Source organism: Dreissena polymorpha, chromosome 9 (assembly GCF_020536995.1).
Source record: "Dreissena polymorpha isolate Duluth1 chromosome 9, UMN_Dpol_1.0, whole genome shotgun sequence".
Lineage (NCBI taxonomy): Eukaryota > Metazoa > Mollusca > Bivalvia > Myida > Dreissenidae > Dreissena > Dreissena polymorpha.
In genome coordinates this window covers 48,828,818-48,852,409 of record NC_068363.1, presented here as the reverse complement: position 1 = coordinate 48,852,409, position 23,592 = coordinate 48,828,818, and the positions used below count along the sequence as shown (strand labels likewise).

The 23,592-nt window shown below is 35.8% G+C and overlaps 1 protein-coding gene across 2 annotated transcripts in view; it reads left to right on the top strand.

The window, feature by feature from the left end:
* Positions 1-23,592, top strand: part of LOC127846728 (sodium/hydrogen exchanger 3-like) — an 88,607-nt gene that overhangs the window by 2,077 nt on the left and 62,938 nt on the right. For both annotated transcript variants that reach the window (XM_052378223.1, XM_052378222.1), the window contains exons 2-6: positions 1,188-1,533; positions 7,200-7,320; positions 7,938-8,194; positions 19,615-19,832; positions 20,502-20,704. In XM_052378223.1, coding sequence (XP_052234183.1) covers positions 1,188-1,533; positions 7,200-7,320; positions 7,938-8,194; positions 19,615-19,832; positions 20,502-20,704 — 1,145 coding nt within the window. The remainder of the gene's footprint in view (positions 1-1,187; positions 1,534-7,199; positions 7,321-7,937; positions 8,195-19,614; positions 19,833-20,501; positions 20,705-23,592) is intronic.

Here is a 23,592-nt window from a genome sequence, read left to right as displayed (position 1 = left end):
TTTCGTTCGTAAAACAATTCTATCTGCACTATAAATCTCAATCTCCTACGCAGTGGCCTCCCTTATACTAGAAGTTACTGACCGGGCGAAGCAAGGGAAGTAACTGCTTTGAGGAGTTTCTATAAAAATCTGCATTCAGAAATCTGTATTCAGAACTCAATCTGTTGTGCACGTCTGCATCTAACGCTTACCACAAGTTTTACGACAAATTCTTGACGCAGACGAATAGGGTAGCATCTATTTTCATTTGTGAAAAGATACAGATCTGTCCGTGCTTAAATTTTGAAAGGCTTGGGTAATTATTTTTCATAAGCGTTTCAAACACTGATGTAAATGGAAAGATTATCTATTTAAATAGTCGGTAATTGTTTGAAATTATTGATTTGAGAAATTCGCGGATGGCGATATCGAACTGCGTTATACCACGTGACGCCATTCTTCCCTGTATCTTGCACCTATGCTTTTAACGCCATCGGCGCTCTCGTTTTTTTTTTGGTGCCAGGTGCCTATGACCAAAATTTTACTTGTCCTCAATAGGTTGCGACACATTTTACAAAGCCTTAGACCCCTGGCTCACCTGTGTTAAAAATCCACCTTTTTCTCTTTTTCTGTGTTAGATAGTTGTTGATGTAAAACATACCATGAACTTTATTTGTCTATTAACAGCGATTTTTCTTCCCCAATTGGGAAAAGTACTTGTACCATACCAATTGGGAAAAATAAGCGCGAAAAAAAAACTGTAATTGGGAAAATTTGTGTCGTGAAATTTTTCTATTGGGAATGATAAGGTTTTTTAATTGCTTGGGATCAAAAGCAAAAATCAACTTAAATATTCATTTAAATTCATTTTGGTTGAAATGTTCAGTTTAAGTGCTCATTTTATTTGTTAAATAGCAGATAAATTGACGTCTTTTGCCTTCCTTTTGGGAAATTTTTAGACAGCAATTGGGAATTTTGTAGTTTTTCTTCAAGTGGGAAAGAACCTTTTATGGGTACTTTGTAAAGAAGGCAAAAAATAAAAACATCGCTGATTTAGTAGCCAGAAGAACGTACCAGACATCCTTTGTACATACTTATGCAGATGGGATCTTTTGACTCCCAAGGGACAGAGAGTAGTTGTACATATATACTGAAAAGAAAGTATAATTATAAAACAAACCATTACATGTATGATTGCACTATTTCAGCTTTCCACCTCAACAGCAAACTGCCAAAGGTTGTACCAGAGAGCGGCCTGTTGATTGCACTGGGTCTCGTAGTTGGCTGTGTCCTGCACTTCACCAAGGTCGCCTCTACCTCCGAATATGTCCTTGATGCCAACATCTTCTTCATCTACTTACTGCCGCCAATCATTTTCGATGCCGGGTACTTCATGCCAATACGCTCATTCTTTGACAATATTGGCTCTGTGCTTCTCATGGCGGTTGTCAACACGGCGTTCAACACTGTGTGCATCGGTGGGGCGCTGTGGGCTGTCTCGCTCTGGGGCTGGATAGGCCGTGACATCAGTCTTCTACACTGTCTCATATTTAGGTAATTTGATGTACCTGATGATTGCTGTAGTTGATTAAAAAAAAACAGTTTACATTGATTTATTATGTCCAATCCCATAAGTATTATGCAACCAACCGCTATCTCTCACGTTTGTGATTTGAAACATTGCTCTGCATGGTGTGTTTTTGTTTTTTTTGCGGTTTACTTATCAATTTATCAAATTTTATCATGTGATTTTTATGCTCCCGGATCGATAGATCGGGGGTATATTGTTTTTGTCCTGTCTGTCTGTCTGTCCAAAACTTTAACCTTGGTTATAGTTTGATAACTTATGCAATATCGAACATACCAACTTGATATTTACCATGCATGTGTATCTCATGGAGCTGCTAATTTTCAGTGGTGAAAAGTCAAGGTCAAGGTCATCCTTCAAGGTCAAAGATCAAATATAATTTTATTTTTCTTTCCTAAAACTTTAACCTTTGTTAAAGTTTTAACATAACTTTTTTTATATTGAACACAGCAACTTCATATTTGGCATGCATGTGTATCTCTTGAAGCTGCACATTTTGAGTGGTGAATGGTCAAGGTCATTCTTCAAGGTCAAAGGTAAAAAAAAAATAAATTCATTTCTCCATTCAATCTCTTACTTACTTGTCGTGGAGCTGCACATTTTGAGTGGTGAAAGGTCACGGTCAACCTTCAAGGTCAAAGGTCAAAATATAAAAACATAAATTTTCATAACTTTTTTAATATTGAACACAGCAACTTCGTATTTGGCATACATGTGTATCTCGTGGAGCTGCACATTTTGAGATTTTGAGTGGTGAAAGGTCAAGGTCATCATTCAAGGCCAAAGGTCAAAAATAATTTTTTTTATTCATTTTTCCATTCAATCTCTTACTTACTTCACGTGGAGCTGCACATTTTGTGTGGTGACAGGTCAAGGTTAACCTTCAAGGTCAAAGGTCAAAAAATAAAAAAACATAAATTTTCATAACTTTTTATACATCGGGATCAAATGATCGGAGCATATTGTTTTTTGCCTGTCTGTCATTCTGTCCCAAAACTTTTAACCTTACAGTAAAATTTTGCAATAACTTTTGAAAAATTGAACATAGCAACTTGATATTTGGCCTGCATGTGTATCTCATAAAGCTGCACATTTTGAGTGGTAAAACATCTCTTGTTTTAAACATATAAAATATGCATTCTTTGCTTGAGGAAGAAGACGAACAAGAAAAGTTATGATTAAATATTTTTTAGTACCATGTGATAAATTATCACTGGATTTTAAATGAAACAAGATTTATAATTAATAAATGTAGCTTAAATTTAAAATAAAGATTTAATGAGCCAGATTTAGCAGTGACTAAAATAAAATGTATGCCATTTAAAATTGCCTAAAGCTGGACCTGTTAAAGTCGTGTTTGCTTAGAATCTATAATATTGTCAGTAATTTATGTCATCAATGATGCCACCACCATTGTAGAGGCAAATTTGAATTAAGAAAGCAAATTACAAATCTAATTCGATCAAAAACAATAATCAAACAGTTACAGGTATTTTTAAAAAATCTTTTAATTTGGTTTTTAACTAGGTTTTCCGAAGGGAAAAACTGGTTATTAGATTGGCGAATGTTGGCTGGCGGGCGGGCGGAACAAGCTTAACCTGGCCATAACTTTGTCGTTCATAGTGAGATATTAAAATCATTTGGCACATTTGTTCACCATCATTAGACAGTGTGTAGCGCAAATGAATTACGTGGATTATCTCCAAGGTCAAGGTCACACTTTGAGTTCAAAGGTAAAAAATGGCCATAAATGAGCTTGTCTGGGCCATAACTATGTCTATCATTGTGAGATTGTAAAATCATTTGGCACATTTGTTTACCATCGCTGGACGGTGTGTAACCTGAAAGAAGTACGTCAATATCTTCAAGGTAAAGGTTGCCACGACTAAAAATAGATTGATTTTGAAATAAGGGGGGTAACTTATCAGTAACAATGCACATTTTAAGTTGGTCTCCCTTAAGTCCCTTTATCAGAATTTTTTTGGGGGGGAGCATATAGTCGCCGCTTCATCTGTCTGTGCGTGTGTTCGTGTTTCCTTGTGTTCGTCCGTCCATGCACAATTTTTGTCCGGGCTATTTCTCAGCAACTAATGACCGGAATTCAATATTCAATGAAACTTTACGGGAAGCTTCCAAGAGGAGATGTGCATATTATCAGCGGGTTCTGGTCGGATGATTTTTCACAGAGTTATGGCCCTTTGAAATTTTCCATTGTACATATAGTGCAATTCTTGTCCGAGCTATTTCTCAGTAACTTATTACGGGAATTCAATGAAACTTTATGGGAAGCTTCACTACCAACAGGAGATGTGCATATTAATTATTATCAGCCGGTTATGGTAGGATAATTTTTCACAGAGTTATGGCCCTTTGAAATTTTCTATAAACAGTACATATAGTGCAATTCTTGTCCGGGCTATTTCTCCCCAACTACTGACACAAATTCAATGAAGCTTTATGGGAAGCTTAACTACCTTGAGGAGATGCGCATGTTATTTGTGGGTTCTGCATGGTTAGATGATTTATTTAGAGAGTTATGGCCCTTTGAAATTTTTAAACCATCCATCGTATTATTTTGTCCAAAGTTATGCGCCTCAAGACATTTCCTTTTAGCTGAATATATAGTGCAATATTGTGACAAAAAAAACGTTTGGGGAGCATCACCCGTCTCCGACGGTTTCTTGTTTTCAAATTGAAATCAAGGTCGCCATGAGTAAAAAATAAATTGTATCTTACACAAGGGGGGTAACAATGCACATTTTTAATTGTCCCCCTTTATCAGATTTTTAAAAAAAAATTGAAAACCTGGTTTTGTGACAATTTTGTCTCTTGTTATGTAATTATTTCAGAGTTGCACGGTACAATACGGTACGTTAAAAAAACACAACTATCAGTATTTGAGTTTTTTTTAGCACTTATTAACATTAAATGAATATACTAATTATGTAATATTAAAATGCTTCATTCTCACGCATTAGTTGTTTTATTTATTATGGAAATTTCAAATGTAATAAAATAATTGAATGAAAAGAACAAAGAAACACATGCCAATGAAATTGTTAATTTGTTTAGTTCTTAGAAACTCTTACCTATATTGCCAAATTTTAAAGCTTTTATGCAGGATAAATACAGGTAAATAGAAAATCAAACAAACATTTACAAATATATTATAATTAATTCTATAATACACATTTATCAAGATGCTGATGTGGTCTCTAATTTCTGCAATGAAAGTGAATCTAAATATCGTAAGATTCGTTTTTTAAGAGTACATGAACTAGCAATATGGCTTTTTTTTAGCTCACCTGATTGCTCAGGTGAGCTTTTGTGATTGGTCTTTGTCTGTTGTCTGTCAGTCCGTCCGTCCATTGTCCACATTTGGTTTGTAAACACTCTAGAGGCCACATTTCTTGTCCGATCTTCATGAAACTTGGTCAGAAGATTTGTCCCAATTCTATCTCGATCGAGTATAAAAATGGGTCATGCTGGGTCAAAAACTAGGTCACAAGGTCAAAAAAATAAAACCCCTGTAATCACTGTAGAAGTCACATTTCATTTCCAATCTTCATGTAATTTTGTCAAAATGTTTGTCTTAATGAATGTTGGTTAATTCAAAAGTGGTTCTGGTCCATTGAAAAACATGGCCGCCTGTGGGTGGGCAGTTTTCCTTATTTTGCTATAGAGAAACCTTGTAAACACTCTATAGAGGCCACAATTCTTGTCCAATCTTCATGAAACTTGGACAGAAGATTTGTCACAATGATGCCTCGATCGAGTTCGAAACTGGGTCATGCTGGGTAAAAAACTAGGTCACTAGGTCAATAAAAAGAAAAACCTTGTCAACACTGTAAAGTCACATTTAGTGCCCAATCTTCATGTAACTTTGTCAAAATGTTTGTCTTAGTGATATGTTGGTTGAGTTTTAAAGTGGTTCCGGAGCGTTTAAAAATATGGCCGCCAGTGAGCGGGGCAGTTTTCCATATTTGGCTATAGAGAAACCTTGTAAACCTTGTAAACACTCTAGAGGTCACATTTCTTGTCCGGTCTTCATGAAACTTTGTCAGAATATTTGTGCGAGTGATACCTCGATCGAGTTTGAAACTGGGTCATGCTGGGTCAAAAACTAGGTCACTAGGTCATAAAACAAAAAAAACCTTGTAAACACTGTAGAAGTCACATTTCATGCCCAATCTTCATGTAACTTTGTCAAAATGTTTGTCTTGATGATATGTTGGTTGATTTCAAAAGTGGTTTTGGTCCATTGAAAGACATGGCCGCCAGTTGGCGGGGCAGTTTTTCTTATTGGCTATGGAGAAACTTTGTAAACACTCTAGAGGCCACATTTCTTGTCCGATTCATGAAGCTTGGTCAGAAGATTTGTCCCAATGATACCTCGATCGAGTTCCAACTTGGGTCATGCTGGGTCAAAAACTAGGTCACTAGGCCAAAAAAAAAGAGAAACCTTGTTAACACTGTAGAAGTCACATTTCATGCCCAATCTTCATGTAACTTTGTCAAAATGTTTGTCTTGATGATATGTTGGTTGAGTTCAAAAGTGGTTCGAGTCCGTTGAAAAACATGGCCACCAGTGGGCGGGGCAGATTTCCTTATTTGGCTATAGAGAAACTTTGTAAACACTCTAGAGGCCACATTTCTAGGTCCAAATCTTACAAAGACCTTGTAGACACATGTAGAATTAGCATTACTTGCAAATGTTTGCATTGCAAGAAACCCATGCAAATGGACAGTACTCAATCAGAATTAATCATATGCTCACACTGCAAAAATAAACAGAAGAGAACCAATCTAATATGCTCTTGAGTACTGAATTTTCAACTACCGGTCAGCAATGAACAAGGCCTTGTAAAAAAGGTGAGCAAACTAGAGCCATTTTGGCCCTCTTGTTTTATAGTATACTTTAACATGTGTAGATTTTTCAGTTAACCAGCTCATAACCAGTTACAGTAATCGGTTAACCAGTTATATGTTATTGCTTACCTGTTGCATCTCTACATTTAACAGTGGACATGCGCATATTGTCCTTCTCCAATAATTTTCAATGAAATAATTGATATTTCATTTACAGAGACTTACTACCAGATTTCAATATTTTGGGAAAATTAGATAAATTGTATTAATAAAAAAAAATTGGGATAGTACAAACAAAATTATAGCAACAAAATAGTTAAACAATTGATTCAAAATCTGACCTTTTACTAGGCTTTTGTAATGTTTTGAATGTCGTATAACTACATGTATAAGTATATGCATGCTTTCCTCATTATTTATAAAAAAAAGCAACCAATTATTCTCATTTTCGATCATATGACAATTTTTCGGACATTCTGTTTTTCAGAAGTGTAAACAAGTCCCTGTACAGGTGGACATTTTAAACAGCTCAAGATCCTTGATACTAATAAGCCATTTTCAATTACATTTTAAGTCAGCTTCCCTACCTGGCGATTATGCATATATTGTTGCTTTGTTAGTATTGTTTTTTATAAGTTATATGAGATTTTTTTGCCATTGCTGGATACCCTTTTTGTTCCTCTCAGTTCATCAAGTTGGTTCCCTTTATCAACCAGCAATTTCTCTGACTCTACAACCAGTTTGTGTCTTAACATCCTTGCAGTGCTTTGATCTCAGCTGTGGACCCCGTTGCAGTGATCTCAGTATTCGAGGATGTCCATGTCAACCAGATGCTTTACATCATCGTGTTTGGCGAGAGCTTGCTGAATGATGGAGTCACTGTGGTGAGTCATTGCTCTGTTAGGGACAGAACCTTAAAGGGAAGTCTTTTATTATGGTTCAGTATTTCAAAAAGATTTGACTTCTTTAGCGTTTTTCCCTGGCCATTTTTAAGTAGCCCTGCGATACCCCGCCGTTCTGATACGCTACTTTGCCCTTTTTAAAGGCATAATTCAATCTAGGATATTGTTACTCTTGAGTAAAGGTATAAAGATCAAGAGATCAAAGGTCACTGGGGGATGCAATAATAAAAAAAATCGGAAAATAGTGACAACTTGGCGGCATGTTGGTGTGCATACATGATGTTTTAAAACCATCTCTTATTAACATATGGGTTGTTCTCTGTGAAAAGGGGGTTTAATGCATGTGCATTAAGTGTCATCCCAGATTAGCCTGTGCAGTTTGCACAGGCTAATCAGGGACGGCACTTTCTGCTTTTATGATATTTTCTGCTAAAAGAAGTATCTTCTTAGCAAATATCCAGTTTAGGTGGAAAGTGTTATCCCTGATTATCCTGTGCACATGCTAATCTGTGACGACTTTTACGCACATGCATTAAACCTTCTTTTCACAGAGCACGGCTCATATATTTTACCCCTTAACATAAAATCAATATTTTTAGGTTCTATACCACATGATGGAGGGCTTTATTGAGCTTGGAGAGGATAACATTATTGCAATTGATGTGGTAACGGGAATTGGATCTTTCTTCATTATTGCACTGGGAGGCACCCTTATTGGCGTTCTGTTTGGATTTTTCGGCGGCTTTATCACCAAGTACACGGATCATGTGAAAGTCATCGAGCCTCTGTTTGTGTTTGTGCTAGGTTACTTGATGTACCTTACCTCCGAAATGATGCACCTTTCTGGCATTCTCGCGTAAGTTGATATTGTTGAATTTTTAGTATACACTGGCTACATAGACAAACACAGGCTAAATAGAGGATATATGTATGTTTTTGGTTTGCAAAGGCTTGGAGGATTCTGCAAGCTCCAGTATTAGAAATGCCATTTTTAGCATAGTTGCGGTTACGCAACTATGTTTATGTTTGAGCTACATTTCGAAAACCGACATGGAAAAGTTGACCATTATGAAGCCTTACCTGATCAAAAATTCAGACGAAATATCTATTTAATATAGTATATGGTAATTCTAACATTTTTTTATTTAGAAGCGTTTTTCTAACGTTTTCTTCCAAGAATATTGCTGACAACGTTTTAAGTGAATTTTTCTAAGACCGTTTTACGTGAAAAAACCTTCTAAGAAACTAAAACAAATTTCGTTCGTAAAGCAATTCTGTTCTGGTTGATAGTGATCTCACACCTACTTTCTATTTTCTTTGTTTACTGTTCTGGGAGAGGTCAAATTCATTAGGCCCTGGTTTAAGGATATGTAGAATTTCATTGGTTAATTATAAATAGAAATTGACATATTCTCAACAGGAAGTGGGGCATAAAGCACTTTCGTTCTTTGTAAATGTGTTAAAAAAAAGCGGAGTACGATGAATGTTTTATGATTTATGACATGGATTCTGACCTGCCTTTCTATGGATTTAATGAAGTAGAGTTTGAAAGTAACAGAGATGTGTTAATTTAAATTAAAATGATTTACTTTGAGCCAGAAATTAACGTTACGAGTAGAGCTAACGGTTTAAATGTGGCATCGAATTTAATGGATTCGCGCAAATTCTGGACGAGTGTTGTGTCTGTAAAATATTAAATGGAATGCCGTAAATGTATCAAGTCGGAAAAGAAAACTGATGGTTGCATAATGGTATGCGTGAAATAATGTAATTCTACCTATTTATTTTCATAGTTATGTCATTTTATAACCATTCACATTCATCACGATTTGGAATTCCCGTTTCTAAAAATAGAACATTTTGGTAGCATGAACCAACAAGGGAGGAGACTCGTGATGTCGGAAATTGTTAAGGTTACAATAAACTAAATAATCGAGTCATGAATAATCGAGTCATGAATGTCTGTTCTCTCTAAACCAGGGACCTATACTGTATAGGTCCCTGTCTAAACAAATCATCATATTTTCCTCGAAGGCATGTTTTTCACTTTAGACTGTTGTTCTGGTTTTATCGTTTGGAGATATTGATAGGGTAAGCATAGGTGTTTACTATTAAATACCTGAAATAGGATAAAGTTAGAGATTAAAGTAAAAAATGGTACTGCAAAAGGTTACAATCCACTAGAAAACGGCCGTAAAAAGAAGGTGCAAAAACAGTCGATTTTGATTTGAGTCGAATTCTTTTTTTGGTTTGAACATGACATATCTTTTTTATTGCTTAAATCGATTCAGCTTAGAATGCCCGTCAAGAAAAGGTATGGTTATGGGGGTCTCTATGTGCAAAATGTTGTATTTATTTTCGCTCAAATTTGTCGCTTTTACATTGAAACATATAAGGAAACTATTAAGTATATTTTGACCTAAACATTTACTTCAGCAGCAACTTCCCTGTATCTTGCAACTATGCTTTCAACGCCATCGGCGCTTTTGTTTAGAGATGTTTTTGAGCCCAAAACTGTGACACTGTTCAGTTAACAAGTACCAGCAGTACTCCAGCTAGGCCTAAATTGAAGGGCGCCCGCCCTGTCCTCCCGAACCTCCGCCCTGCTCTTCATAAGGGCCCCCTGCCCTTAAAAAAAATTAATTAATTTTTTTTTTTTTTACATATGATGATTGATAATCTCTTATTACAATACATTGTAATTAATTTATTCCTCATTGTAGACATTATATTTGAATTGTTTACTAAATAATGGGAATAATATATACTAACAAATATTAATAACATATAAATTAACATGCAAGAGGAAGCATTCCAGAAACACCCGTGTGCTAGAAAGTGCCCTTTTAACAGAAAAGCCCCACCCCCCTGCCCTTTCCAAATCCTAGCTGGAGCACTGTACCAATGTCACTGTCTCATCTCAAAACAATCATTGCTTTAGCAGTCAACTGTCAAAGTTGACATAGACTATGCCAACTATGACAGTTAAAAGCTTAAGCAAACACTTCAACTGGGCTTACAGATAGAATGTCAGAATGGTTAGACGACTGTATGGAGCCATTATATGACAACAAAGTGTTTATTTGAACTGCTTTCGGTTTAGCTGGCCTTCCATTGTGCGAAGACGTATTGTTTTTGACGGGCTTACGAGTTACCCGAAATCACGCCACAGAATAGATAATTATACTGGAACCCAGTCTACAACTTTTCGGCAATTTAAATTAATGAAAAGCACCGTTAGGTTAGAGACCAACAAATTATGCCGCGCTGACGCCGAGGTATCAGTACGGCCAGATTTTTTCCGTAAATGCGTAAAAGGGATATTAAAGTCTTAATTGTACGTCCAGTTTATAAAAATAAATGCGTAAACCTTCATGAAAAAGCCGTATTTATCTGGAGCTCTGGCAGACTGCATAATATTTTGTTGTTAAATGTGCTTCAAATATTGGTGTTTGTAAACTTGTATCAAATTGTTATAGCGTTTAATCCTCGTGGTTATCTCCAACGTCTGTCTGTCTGTCCGTCTGTCCTGGCCACTATCTGAGTATCTCCTCCTACACTATTAACACTAGAACCTTGAAACTTCAACACATAGTAGCTATGAGCATATGTGCGACAGTGCACTATTTGGAATTTTATCTGACCTCTGGGTCAAAAGCTGAGGGGATAAGGGTCGGTCGTGGCTGCGCCATTTCTAGTTACAGATTGATTTGCACCTACTTTTGTTTGGATAGAGGTGTGATTTTCTGATATATCATTATTGTTTTTGTCATATTAGCTTCTGCACTCATCACATGTTATGTAATGCATAGATAAATGCCTATATAGTCAATCAGAAACAAGATTTTGCTTTAACACTTAATTGTTTGTTTGTACCATCCAGCCTGACCCGGGTTACCTTTTCATCTGATCAAACGTTATTAAAATCTGAGTTTGGTATGAGCTTAGCCTGTCTGATTAGCTGAACTATTGACCAATAAACAGTGATAATGTAAGTTGATCAATAAAGTGCTTGGCTGCAAAATGTCAGCAGTTACCCAGCAATTTAGTGTGAATTGCTTTAGTACATTAATTGTTATTGAGGGTTATATTTGTTTGAACTGGTTTAATTGGAACACATGGAAATCTGAGCTTGTCTTTTCATTTATAAGAAAAATGGGACAGACTAACACAAAACAATTTTGATATTGCAATAACAGCTTTGCCATGCATGGTTGATCATTGATATGAGTAAGAGTTTACCATAGATATCATTCATGTTTTTTTATTGTATACAAAAAGAGTAAATGTTACTCACAAATGAAACTTTGATATATAGAAGAACAGGAACCTTATTAAATATTTAATCCTTTACCATCTAGATTCTTATTTTGACGAATTTGAAGTCCCTTAGAAATGTAAATTTAATTGAAGACCATTCTTTCTAGATTCAGGTTTTAAAGGCTTCAATTCCAACCATTAGATACTAGTGAGCAGCAAACAACATAAAACCTGAACAGACTGCGAGTTGCTCGCAGGCTGTTCTGGTTTTATGCTGTTTTCACATAGCCATTTTCACTTTGCTTGTGAAAGACATTCCATGGTAGATCAGTATTAGATTTGTTGTTCAATATTCTGTTGACCTCAGTCGGTGCCTGATATTTCAGCCAATAACCAAAGCTGATGATTGATTTATTAACTTGTATTTGACCTCATTTATTTCATGATATATCACTTATGGGTTTGGACAGTGTATACCTAGTCGTGTCATAAAAAGTACCTACCACTTTTCCTCAGTATGTTATTGATCAAATGTCAATAGCTGTTTCCTAACATTTAAAATTATATTTGTCAACAATCCGAAACATTTAAGTGATAAAGTTTGATATTTGTTATGTCCCCGGTAGGTAGAGCTGCAACGATCCGATCCGATGCATCGAAAATCGTTTCGAAATGCGTCGATTCGATTACGATACCAAACCTACCAAATTCGATTCGATTCTTTAACATATAGACATATATATACATACATACATAAAGCTCGCTGTATTCTGACTATTTGATACGGAAAGATGTAGGTTTTATCTTTACCTGTAATTACGACGCGTGCGATTGGCTGCTTATTACTTTAGTCATCCAATCAATAAGAGCGTTACAGTCTACTTTCGGAAAAAGTGTCAAAATGGCTGAACAAGTTGTTGCCGACAAATTGAAATTATCAGATGCGCCTAAGAAGCTAAAATAAAAAATGTGGCAGTATTTTGGGTTTCGGGATGGTAGCCCTCCCGATAAAGCAAAGTGTGAACTGTGCTTCACGGATGCAAACATAACGTTGATTTAGCAAGACTAAGAGGTAGCACAAGTGCAACTACTCAAGTCGCCAGCCAGAAAAGCAGTTCTGTTCCTGTTGGGAATTTGTTAAGTTTAATAGAGAATGTGCTTTGTCCTACAGGTAACAGGTGATACTGTCACGGCACATTGGTAGACATGCTTGTAGCGGTTTTGGATATAAGTATAATAGTGATAGTACTATCACTCTACTGATTCCAGATGTTCTTATGATTATTTATTTAATTTTATATTATTGTGTATTCAACACAATCTTCTAGTCAGAAGTTTTTTATATTAAAATTGAGTCCTAATTTGCTATTCTTGATTATGTGTTTTATTGAAATATTGACATAGTTTGAAAGAAAATTGGCAGTTTCTTGCAAAATATTTTTTACAAATGTTAATGTAACACACTTTCAACAGTTTTTAAAACACTGTTGAACCAACCAAACTTTATCAAACAAACACACAATTTGACAAATGCCCAAGATATCTAGGTATGTGACACTTTTGAACAGAAATGTTTATTTTGAGGCAGAAGAGTGAATATATGATAAAACTAGGTTTGGGGATGAATCGAATCGAAAAAATCGGTATCGGAGTGTCTGAAATCGTAATCGAATCGAATCGAGCTGTTGGTGAATCGTTGCAGCTCTACCGGTAGGGTGGCATATAGCAGTTGAACTGTCAGTCCGTTTGTCTGTCTGTGTGTTCATCCAAAAACTTTAACATTGGCCATAACTTTTGTAATATTGAAGATAGCAACTTGATATTTTTTATGCATGTGCATCTCATGAAGCTGCACATTTGAGTGGTGAAAGGTCAAGGTCATTCTTCAAGGTCAATAAGTCAAAAAATACAATCCAAGTGAAGTAATAAGCTTTAAAAGGGAGATAATTTCTAAACCTACCAAATGATATATTGACATTTTATTTCAAAGCGGCGCAATAGGGGGCATTGTGTTACTGGTCGAGCTACAAAGACCTCGTGAAGAGGCCAGTAGGACCTGTTAATAAACTCTGATACACACACACACACACACACACACACACACACACACACACACACACACACACACACACACACACGGCATTGTGTTTCTGACCAAACACATCTCTTGTTTCATTATATTTAATTGCTAAATTATGCCAATAGGAAATTAATTTTCGTGTTGTCTTCAATTTACAGGTTTTTTTGGGGGGTTGAAGGGGAAGGGGCCTTTAGCCCTTAGGTTGGGGAAATTTCATGCGCGATTTTCCACTTTTGGGGAAATTTCATGCGCGATTTTCCACTTTTGGAGAAAAATCGCGCTGGTTTTTTCCTTAATAGGGGAAAATTTTTAAGGGTCTTACTTTTACTGTAAATAGGGTTAAAAAACAAAAATGACTGTTATTTTCTTCATACCTCAATATTTGTGGTTAATTTACATGTTATTACACAATTTCACAGAGGCATTTCCCTTGATCATCTTGGCTGGGACAGACTATGACTGACTTTGTCAAAGTGATCACTTCATGACAGGGACTAACTGTGGCCGGCTGTGCCAGACTGAGTTGACCATGACAGGGACTGGCTGTGACAGTTTCAGACCGTTCTGGAACAGACTGCTGCAGTGGACTTACTTTTGTGAAGAAAGCTGAAATAACCGCGTTATTCGCAATTTTTTGGGGCTTTTTCCGGTAATTTCGCCAGTTATGCGACATTTTGCCTTTTTTGGTGACATTTAACGTAAAGCGAGTTGACAGTTATCGTAAATCGGCCAAGGGAGGTAATCATTGTCGTAACATTTATACAGTACAGAACAGCATGTACGGGTTGGGAACCATAATTGGACGGGTATCAAACACTGTTTTGTACGATTTCGAGCGAATTTGTTGTAAAATTCAATCGTTTTAAACTGTTTTATGGAGGGGAAAAGCTTCCGCTTGGGGAATTTTTCGGTCGGGAAAGGGGAAAAAAGTAGCCTAGATTGCTTGGGGAAGACGCTGATATTCGGTGTCTGTTATATAAGGTAAAAAAACCCTGATTTAATCTCAGATATATCCATAATGCATTATTATAGTTCTGTTTATTTTAATAAGTCTACAAAAAAGCTTGAAGGGTGTACATGTATATAGGAGTCACAGGATTGGTTGGAGATTTGGTGGATTCATCCAATGGTCTATTCTCATTAGATGTTATTGTCCTATCTACTTATCTTTTATTGATTTACATGATCACTCTTTATACCCAAACTTAGTTGAATGGCATATAATATTTTCTGCCGGTTCCTTTTTAGGTTAAATGTTTTTACCAGTATCTAATACTTCTTCAATTTAAATACCGTAAAACGTTGTGTATAGCGCGCATTTATGTATAACGCGCATCTACTTTTTAAAGCTAAAAATTGGGAAAAAAAGTTTTTGAAGCAAAAAAATCGGGGGAAAAATTCCGTACCGCAGGCTAACTGAAAATCGTTATATTTACATTGCCGATCTTACGTATTCTTTTATTGCTTCAATTATAAATTATTTTTAAGACGATAACGATACAACTAGTTGGTGTTTTTTTTAATCATATTATGCGTTAAAATAAATATTTGGATTTAAATGAATTATGCATGAAATGCACACTTTCCACGAGGATACCATCAAGGTTTTCATCATATGTCTCCGAAGTAACTGTCCACGATTTTATCGTGGAGTATACATAACGGATGGATTAGTTATAACTAAGAAACTGACATTATTGATTGGTATTGTCACCTGGTTATTCATGCATGACTAATTCACAACAGCGCGTTTTATTTACAATGCCGATATCATGCGTTCTTTTCGAATCTCTAAAATTGACAGGAGACTTTAACGACTCAAACTTCTCAACACCATCACGACATTACCGGCGATAAACAAACAATGGAGGTGTGAAGCCGTTTGCCGGTTCGCATGTTTTGATAATAGCCCAGCTACACAAAACTTGACAGGTGACGCAAATTGCTCAATAATCACATCCTCAATCTTGACAAGAAGTATGAAAACGTGTAAACAAACACAGCATCAATTTTATTAACACATTTGAAAAGCAAGAAAAATAATCTTAAATATATCGGAAAATACCTTGCCGACATACTATTGTAAATCGACAAGTGCCCCCAAATAAATTGTGTAACCCTAGTACAGTAGGGTATAATATTGTGGGAAAAGTAAACAATAACATTTAAATAAAAATGGCTTCCTCGTTTTTCATTCTCTTCTTCAAATTTATTTGATTTCAATGCTCTGTACGTACCTGAAAAAGATAGAAAATATATATGTTAACTTTATAATGTTTGTTCATCTTATTCAGATCGTCAATATAACACTATTATTAACATAGTTTCAGATAAAACACCGGAAAACAGAATGATGCGAATTACCGCTACTGGGTAACTGACAGCGAAAAAATGTCTTGGCATGGCTGTAGTTGTGCATTACGCGCATCAAGTTTTTAAAATGAAATTTTGGGGTAAAAAAGTGCGCCTTATATACAACTTTTTACGGTACAATTTATGAAAAGCTTTTCCGGCTTTATACTCAAAACACAAACAGCATATGACATAATGTTTGCATTTATCAATTTCAAAACGATAGACTTGCAGCCATTTTGGGTTAATATCCCTCGCCATAGGCGGAGGGATATTGTTTTGTTGTTGTCTGTCCGTCCTTCCGTCATTCCATCCGTCTTTCTGTCTGTCCATCCGGCGCTTTTGTGTCCAGAGCCATATCTTGGAAGTGCTTTTGCAGATTTCATTGAAACTTGATATGAGTATATATATATGGATAAGAGGATGATGCAAGCCAAATGGCATTGTACACCATCTGTTAATAACAGAGTAATGGCCCTTTGTATCTTAAAAAAATGCTTTTCTAGCTGAGTGTCAAATATAACACTTTTGTATCCAGAAGCATATTGGCGGGGGATATCAATTCAATGTAGTTGCTTGTTTTTACTTTGTTGGAGCGGAAGATAATGCATAATTATGTTTGAAGTTAAATTTTCTTTGACAACATTTAAATATTCTTTGACAAAATTCTAAATGGGATGACTGAAGATAGTTCATCAATGATAACACATCACCATACTTTATCTCTTATTTTTCAATGATCTCTACCTTGCTGAATCTTCAGTTCACAATGGTACAGATTGACTTAGCTTGAAAACAATGCAGTTGTGCCACTCCCTTTTATATAATGCCTATTTTGTAAAAAAAATTCTTGTCCATAACCATTAGGTCTAGGGCAATACAATTTGTTATTTGTTATGTAGTGACATTGTATGTCCTCCACCTAGTTTGTTCAAATTATGCCCCAGGAGTCAAATTTGACCCTGCCCTGGGGGGCACAAAATCAATTATATGCTTATATAGTGCCTATTTTGTGAAAACTTTAAAAGTCATATTGTCCTTAACCATAAGGCATAGGGCTACCAAATTTGGTATGTACTGACATCTAATAGTTCTCTACCAAGTTTTTTCAAATTATGCCCCTTTGGTCAAATTTGACCAAGCCAGGGGGTCACAAAACTGAAAATACACTTATATGGGGCCTATTTTGTGAAAACTTTAAAAACTTTTGTCCATAACCATTGGGCCTAGGGCTTCAAAATTTGGTATATAGTGACATCTAATAAACCTCTACCAAATTTGTTCAAATAATGCCTCTGGGGTCAACTTTGACCCTGCCCTGGGGGGTCACAAAATTGAATAAACCTTATAAAGTTCCTATATTGTGAAAACTTTAAAAATCTTCTTGTCGAAAACCATTCAGACTATGGCTACCAAATTTGGTATGTAGTAACATCTTATAGTCCTCTACCAAGTTTGTTTAAATTATGCCCTTTGGGTCAAATTTGACCCTGACCCACGGGTCACAAAATTGAACATTATATACGCTTATCTTGCTTATTTTGTGAAAACTTTTACAATATTCTTGTCCTTAACTCTAGGACCTAGGGCTACCATATTTTGTATGTACATGTAGTGAGATATAGTAGTCCTCTACAAAGTTTGCTCAAATTATGCCCCTGGGGTTAAAGTTGACGAAGCCCAGGGGGTCACAAAAGCAGTGTTCTGCCGTGGATGCGCCCTTGCTTTATTGGCGCAAAAATAAAAGATTTGTCCCCACCCGTTTTCCGTATATGGGTCCGCGAGCGCACAGGAATTAGTAATAAAAACTAATCAATTCAATTGGTAAGTCGGTAAAGTAATCGAGTGAGTGTGTAATCAAAACGAATTATTTCATTGGACGCGACGTCATTTTGCAGGTGATGGTAAATTTACTTTAATAAAACTTTATTGCATTGGTAAGTTGAGATTATAACAACCAATCAAAATGGCGGAAAGTGACCGGCCGAAGAAAACGAAATCCATTTTAGTTTTTGTCCTCTGGCAAGTAAAATTAGAAAATATGACGATAATAATAACAACACCCCAACAGAGTCTTCCCAAGTCCCAACATCGTTTAGCAATGACAAACAAGTCTACCCCTGGCCCTAAACATACGTTCCAAGCAAATTGGCTTCAAAAATTGTCTTGGTCACTGTTTGACAACAACAAAATGCCATACACTTTGTGCATAAAGCCCAAAAAAAACACCTTTACTATTGGTTATTCTAATTATGGAACAAGTACTTTGACACGCAATGCTGAGTTCAATGACCATAAATCTGTTGACAGTTTTGTAAATATGTTGACTATTGTTTGACAGTTTTAAAAAGTTTTGAAAATATTCATGGTTGAATTAGAATGTTACGTCCTGTGGACTTGCTGTAAGAAGAAAACAAGCAAATTTAAGAGTGCAAGTAAAATATAATTAGTTTCTGAAAATTGAATTCTGCTACAAATATATTTCTCTGTCCCCATATTTTTCCTTTTTGTCCCCACTTTTTTAACCCTAAAGGGTCCCTGTCCCCAACAGTAAAAATTCACGGCAGAACACTGCAAAAGTGTACATGTGCTTAAATAGGGCCTATATTTAAGTATTTGCACATGCAGAGAATATTCGTTTCAGCCTTTTTTCAGCAGTGGAGCGATACAGGGCGATCATGGCCCTCTTGTTTCTCAATCCATACCCCATTTTTTTAAATTAAAAACATAAGGCACCTTATTTTCTATATTTTAATGCAAACCTTCTGATACAGTTAATCCCAGATATTTCAATGATAACTATCACAACAATTAACTTCTTTTATTTTATGCTTTCCGGTGGTTTATAGAGAAATATCAGTAAATAAAAACTGATAATTTCACTCTTATAAACAGTGATAATTATCAGTGAAAATTATCGATAATTTTCATTGTTTACTGTGAAATGACGTCATTTTTTTGACGAAATGACGTCATTATCCCAGCGAAATTCTTAAAGTAAACTCTTAAACAATATATATAAATGGTGAAAACAAGCATAAAATAAACAGAAAATTTGTTGAATTCTGTGGAATATCGATTTTAATTCACTCGTGATCATAGAAAATAAATATTTTCTATGATCACTCGTGAATTAAAATCAATAATCCACCAAATCCCACAAATATCCTCTATATAATCTAATATTAATTATAACCTCACAGTTTATCCCAGATATTTTGTATGTTAATTCTATGCCCGTATTTTTTTCCAGATATTTAAATAATTACTATGACCAATTTCCGATATTTAAATGATAACTGTCCTCAATCTCAAATACTAAGTGTTGACTATCACCAAATCTCAGTATATTTACCCTTTCCCACTGAGAGGAAAAGTGAAAATTGCTATGTGCAAACAGCATAAAACCAGAACAGCCTGCGAGATACTCACAGTCTGTTCAGGTTTTATGCTGTTTGCTGCATATCAGAGTCTAAGGGCCGGAAATTAAGCCTTTAAAACTTGTACTTTTTAAGAGACTACAATCAAACACATAAAAATACGTTTTAAGTGGTAAAGGGTTAATGATCACTTTATCTCCACAGTTTATCCTTTGGCGGGATCGTGCTACGACACTACATGGAGCACAACCTGTCCAAAAAGACGGCGGTAACCGTAAAATACTTCATGAAAATGCTTGCCAACATTTCTGAGACGATCATCTTCATGTTCCTTGGCTTGTCAACGATCGTGGACACCCTGGACTGGAACCTTGCCTTCATTTTCTTTGCGCTGTTCTTCTGTTTAGTGTTTAGAATTCTGGGTAGGCTGGTTAATTTGGCAGTTGTTTTTTTATACTCTGCAAGATTATTATTATCACAATGTATTTCAATGAATGAAAATAGAGCATTCATTTTATTAGCTCGGCTGTTTTCGGAGAAAACCCGAGGTATAGTCATAGCCAGCTCGTTGTCCGGTATTGTACTAAAACCTTTACATTTTGTTAAACTTTTGAAAATTGGCTCTAAAATTAAAGTGCTTCCACCTACAACTTTGAAACTTCATATGTAGATGCACCTTGATGAGTTCTACACGCCACACCCATTTTTTGGGTCACTAGGTCAAAGGTCAAGGTCACAGTGACCTCTAAAAAAAATTAATTCTGACAAGCTTTCATTTATTCAAAACTGCACCAGCAGCCGAGCATTTATTAAAACAGAAATAAAACTGAAATTGTTAGTTTGGAGTATTTAATAATGTACATTACACAATTTTGCAACAATAACTTAATTTGTTATAAATATAACAAGGTTAATTAGTTGCTACAACCTTTTGCAAGAAAAAAGTTATGAATGCAAGTTCAGAATTATGTGAAACAATTATTTTATTAATCAATTCAAATGAAAAATATCAGTCCCAAAACAATTTATTGAGCGACATGTTTGCAACCTAAAAAGTATTTATCAATTTTGTCATTGGATTATTCGCATAGGTGTAATGATCCTTGCCTGGTGCTTGAATCAACGGCGCCTCATAAAGTTGACGTTCGTTGACCAGTTCATTATGGCGTTTGGGGGTCTGCGGGGCGGGATTGCGTTTTGCCTGGCATTGTCATTGGACGAGGAACTGGTACCTGAGAAGAGCCTATTCATCACTGCCACCATCTTCATAGTCTTTTTCACAGTTATTATTCAGGTAGTCTCAAAAGCTATTCATCTCTCATTCTCTACCACCATTTTCATTGTCTTTTTCACAGTTACTGTTCATGAGGTAGTCTCGAAAGCATCTGTGTAACCAGTACAGTCGTTGAGAGTTTAAGTCACAAATAACAAGTCTGCCTGAAATTTTTATTAGCTCACCTGATTGCTCAGGTGAGCTTTTGTGACCGGTCTTTGTACGTCGTATGTCCGTCCGTCCGTTAACATTTGCTCGTAAACACTCTAGAGGCCACATTTCTTGTCTCATCTTCATGAAACTTGGTCAGTTGTGCCGGGTCAAAAACTAGGTCACTAGGTAAAAAAAAGAGAAAAATCTTGTAAACACTGTAGAAGTCACATTTCATGCCCAATCTTCATGTAACTTTGTCAAAATGTTTGTCTTAATGATATCTTGGTTGAGTTCAAAAGTGGTTCTAATCCAATGAAAAACATGGCCGCCAGTGGGCGGGGCAGTTTTCCTTATTTGGCTATTGAGAAACCTTGTAAACACTCTAGAAGTCACAATTTTTGCCCAATCATCATGAAAGTCGGTCAAAACATTGATTCAATTCATGTCTAAGACGAGTTCGAAAATGGTCGAGATCGGTGAAAAAACATGGCCGCCAGTGGGCGGGGCATTTTTCTCTATATGTATATAGTGGCAGTTTTCCCTATTTGGCTATAAAGAAACCTTGTAAACACTCTAGAAGGCACAATTTTTGCCCAATCATCATGAAAGTTGGTCATAACTTCTATCAAAGCATTAATAGGGGGCATATGTCATCCTATGGTGACAGCTCTTGTTTAGGTTTTGAAATCGTCAAAAGATGCATATAATGGCTATATTAGACCATTGCAAATGTTCAGTAATACTGTTTCCTCACAAATATCATAACTAAACCAAAAATAGGCGAATCTGAAACAACTTTTTTCAATGTTGTCAATGTACCAAAGCGTGAAAAGACCCCTTTAATTGCAAATGTTTGTTCCAAACAAAAATCAGATCAGTACAGTACAGGCAACGTGTACTTTGACAAACGCCACTCGTCGCGGTGTTTATTTTACGGTGTTCGCTTACCAAACGACCCCCGCGATGGGTGTTCAGATCAAATATTCGCGGGGGCCGTTTTTAATAAGGTGGACACCGCGAATCACCGCGGACCCATTATATCTACCGCGGTGTTCATCGTGTTCGCAAAAAAAATATAATTAAATATAAACGTAAATTATTGATCCCTTTTATTTAAAGCGGGTATATACGTTGTTGTCAAATATTTATGAATTTATATAAAATGTGTAATAAACTTATTATATATATATTTAAATATAAATTAAAATAAAAGTTAAGAAGAACGTGTCGAAAAATGCGAAATAAGCCAGATATTTAATTTTGAAATTTAAAACGGCTGTGCAGCCGAATTCGCTAGCATGTAAACCATACATGTACGATGTGAATCTAAACTTAGTTTAACGGTTTATTTGAATTCCTGCAACGATATCTATTTATACGACACACGAACACTAACTCCGATCCTAATGCAAAGACGAATGCTTCGGTTATTGTAGGAAAATATGTACGTCACAATCGACTCGGGGCGCTAATTTGTCTTTGCTGCATTTTATGAAATTCGGCTTTAATGTGTAATTTTTGTTGCCTATTTTGTGTTATTGTAACATATTTTATCAATGTATTACAATTAAACACATATAAAAAATCGTATATACCCGCTTTAAGCGATAATGAATACAAGTAAATATAGTCTATTTTTATGTACATGCTGGTCGAAGGATATTTTAAGTATTTAACGTAATATTATGCGCATCTAACAATATATGCAATGTTTATAGGTGTCTATCGCAACCGTCGGTTATTTTTTGGTGTTGTCACTTTACATAAACTTATATCTATGAATGCATCATCAACATTCTAAAACGATATCCCGGAAAAATAAAACAATCATTTGAATATCAATTGTACTTTCGTTATGATTAGGGGTACGATGTAAACCTAAATTTCATTTTAGTGCAGATTTATTCATACGACACAAAGACACAAATTTGTTTTACGGATCATTTCGGTTTAGAGGACTGAACAGTCATGAAAAATATCGAATATTATATTTTTTTATTAACCACTGGAAGCAAGACGAGTTGTAGATAATTTAAAGTGATGGGCATTTTGTTACTGTTGAATTGAGCTGAAAAGAAACGGGTGAAAACAATAAGTTATAATGAATGTGGTATCTGAAATTATCTACAACTCATCTTGTTACCGGTTGTTTATAAAAAATTTATATTATTTTCGATATGTTACATGACTCACCCATCCCTCTAACCTGAAATGATCCGTAAAACCAAATTGTGTCATTGTGTGGTATGAAAGAATCTGCATGAAAACTACATTTAGACTCGCATCGTACATCGATTCATTTCTGTCGTAAGTTGTCAAAACGAAAGTACGGTTGATATTTAAATGGATTATTTTTCTTTTCGGGATATTGTTTAATTATGTTGATGCTGCATTAACAAATACAAGTGTATATCGAGCGAAAACACAAAAAACAAACAACGGTTACGATACACACCTACATTGTATATTGCAAATACTGTTAGTTGCCCATAATATCACTTTAAGAACGCATACATTTGCACATACATGTAGTTTATTATGTTCATTTGTACATTGTACATGTAAATTTAAAACTCTTGAATGACCATCGCAGACAGGTATTACATGTATCAATGGCCGCGCGGCATTGCGGTGATCACGGGTGTTACAGTTAATGATAGCGTGCAATCGCGGCGATTTTGGGTGTTCGCCAAACACCGCGGTCAGTAGCGTGTCCGCCCCCCGCGAAATGTCACCCATCGGGAAAATTGAACACC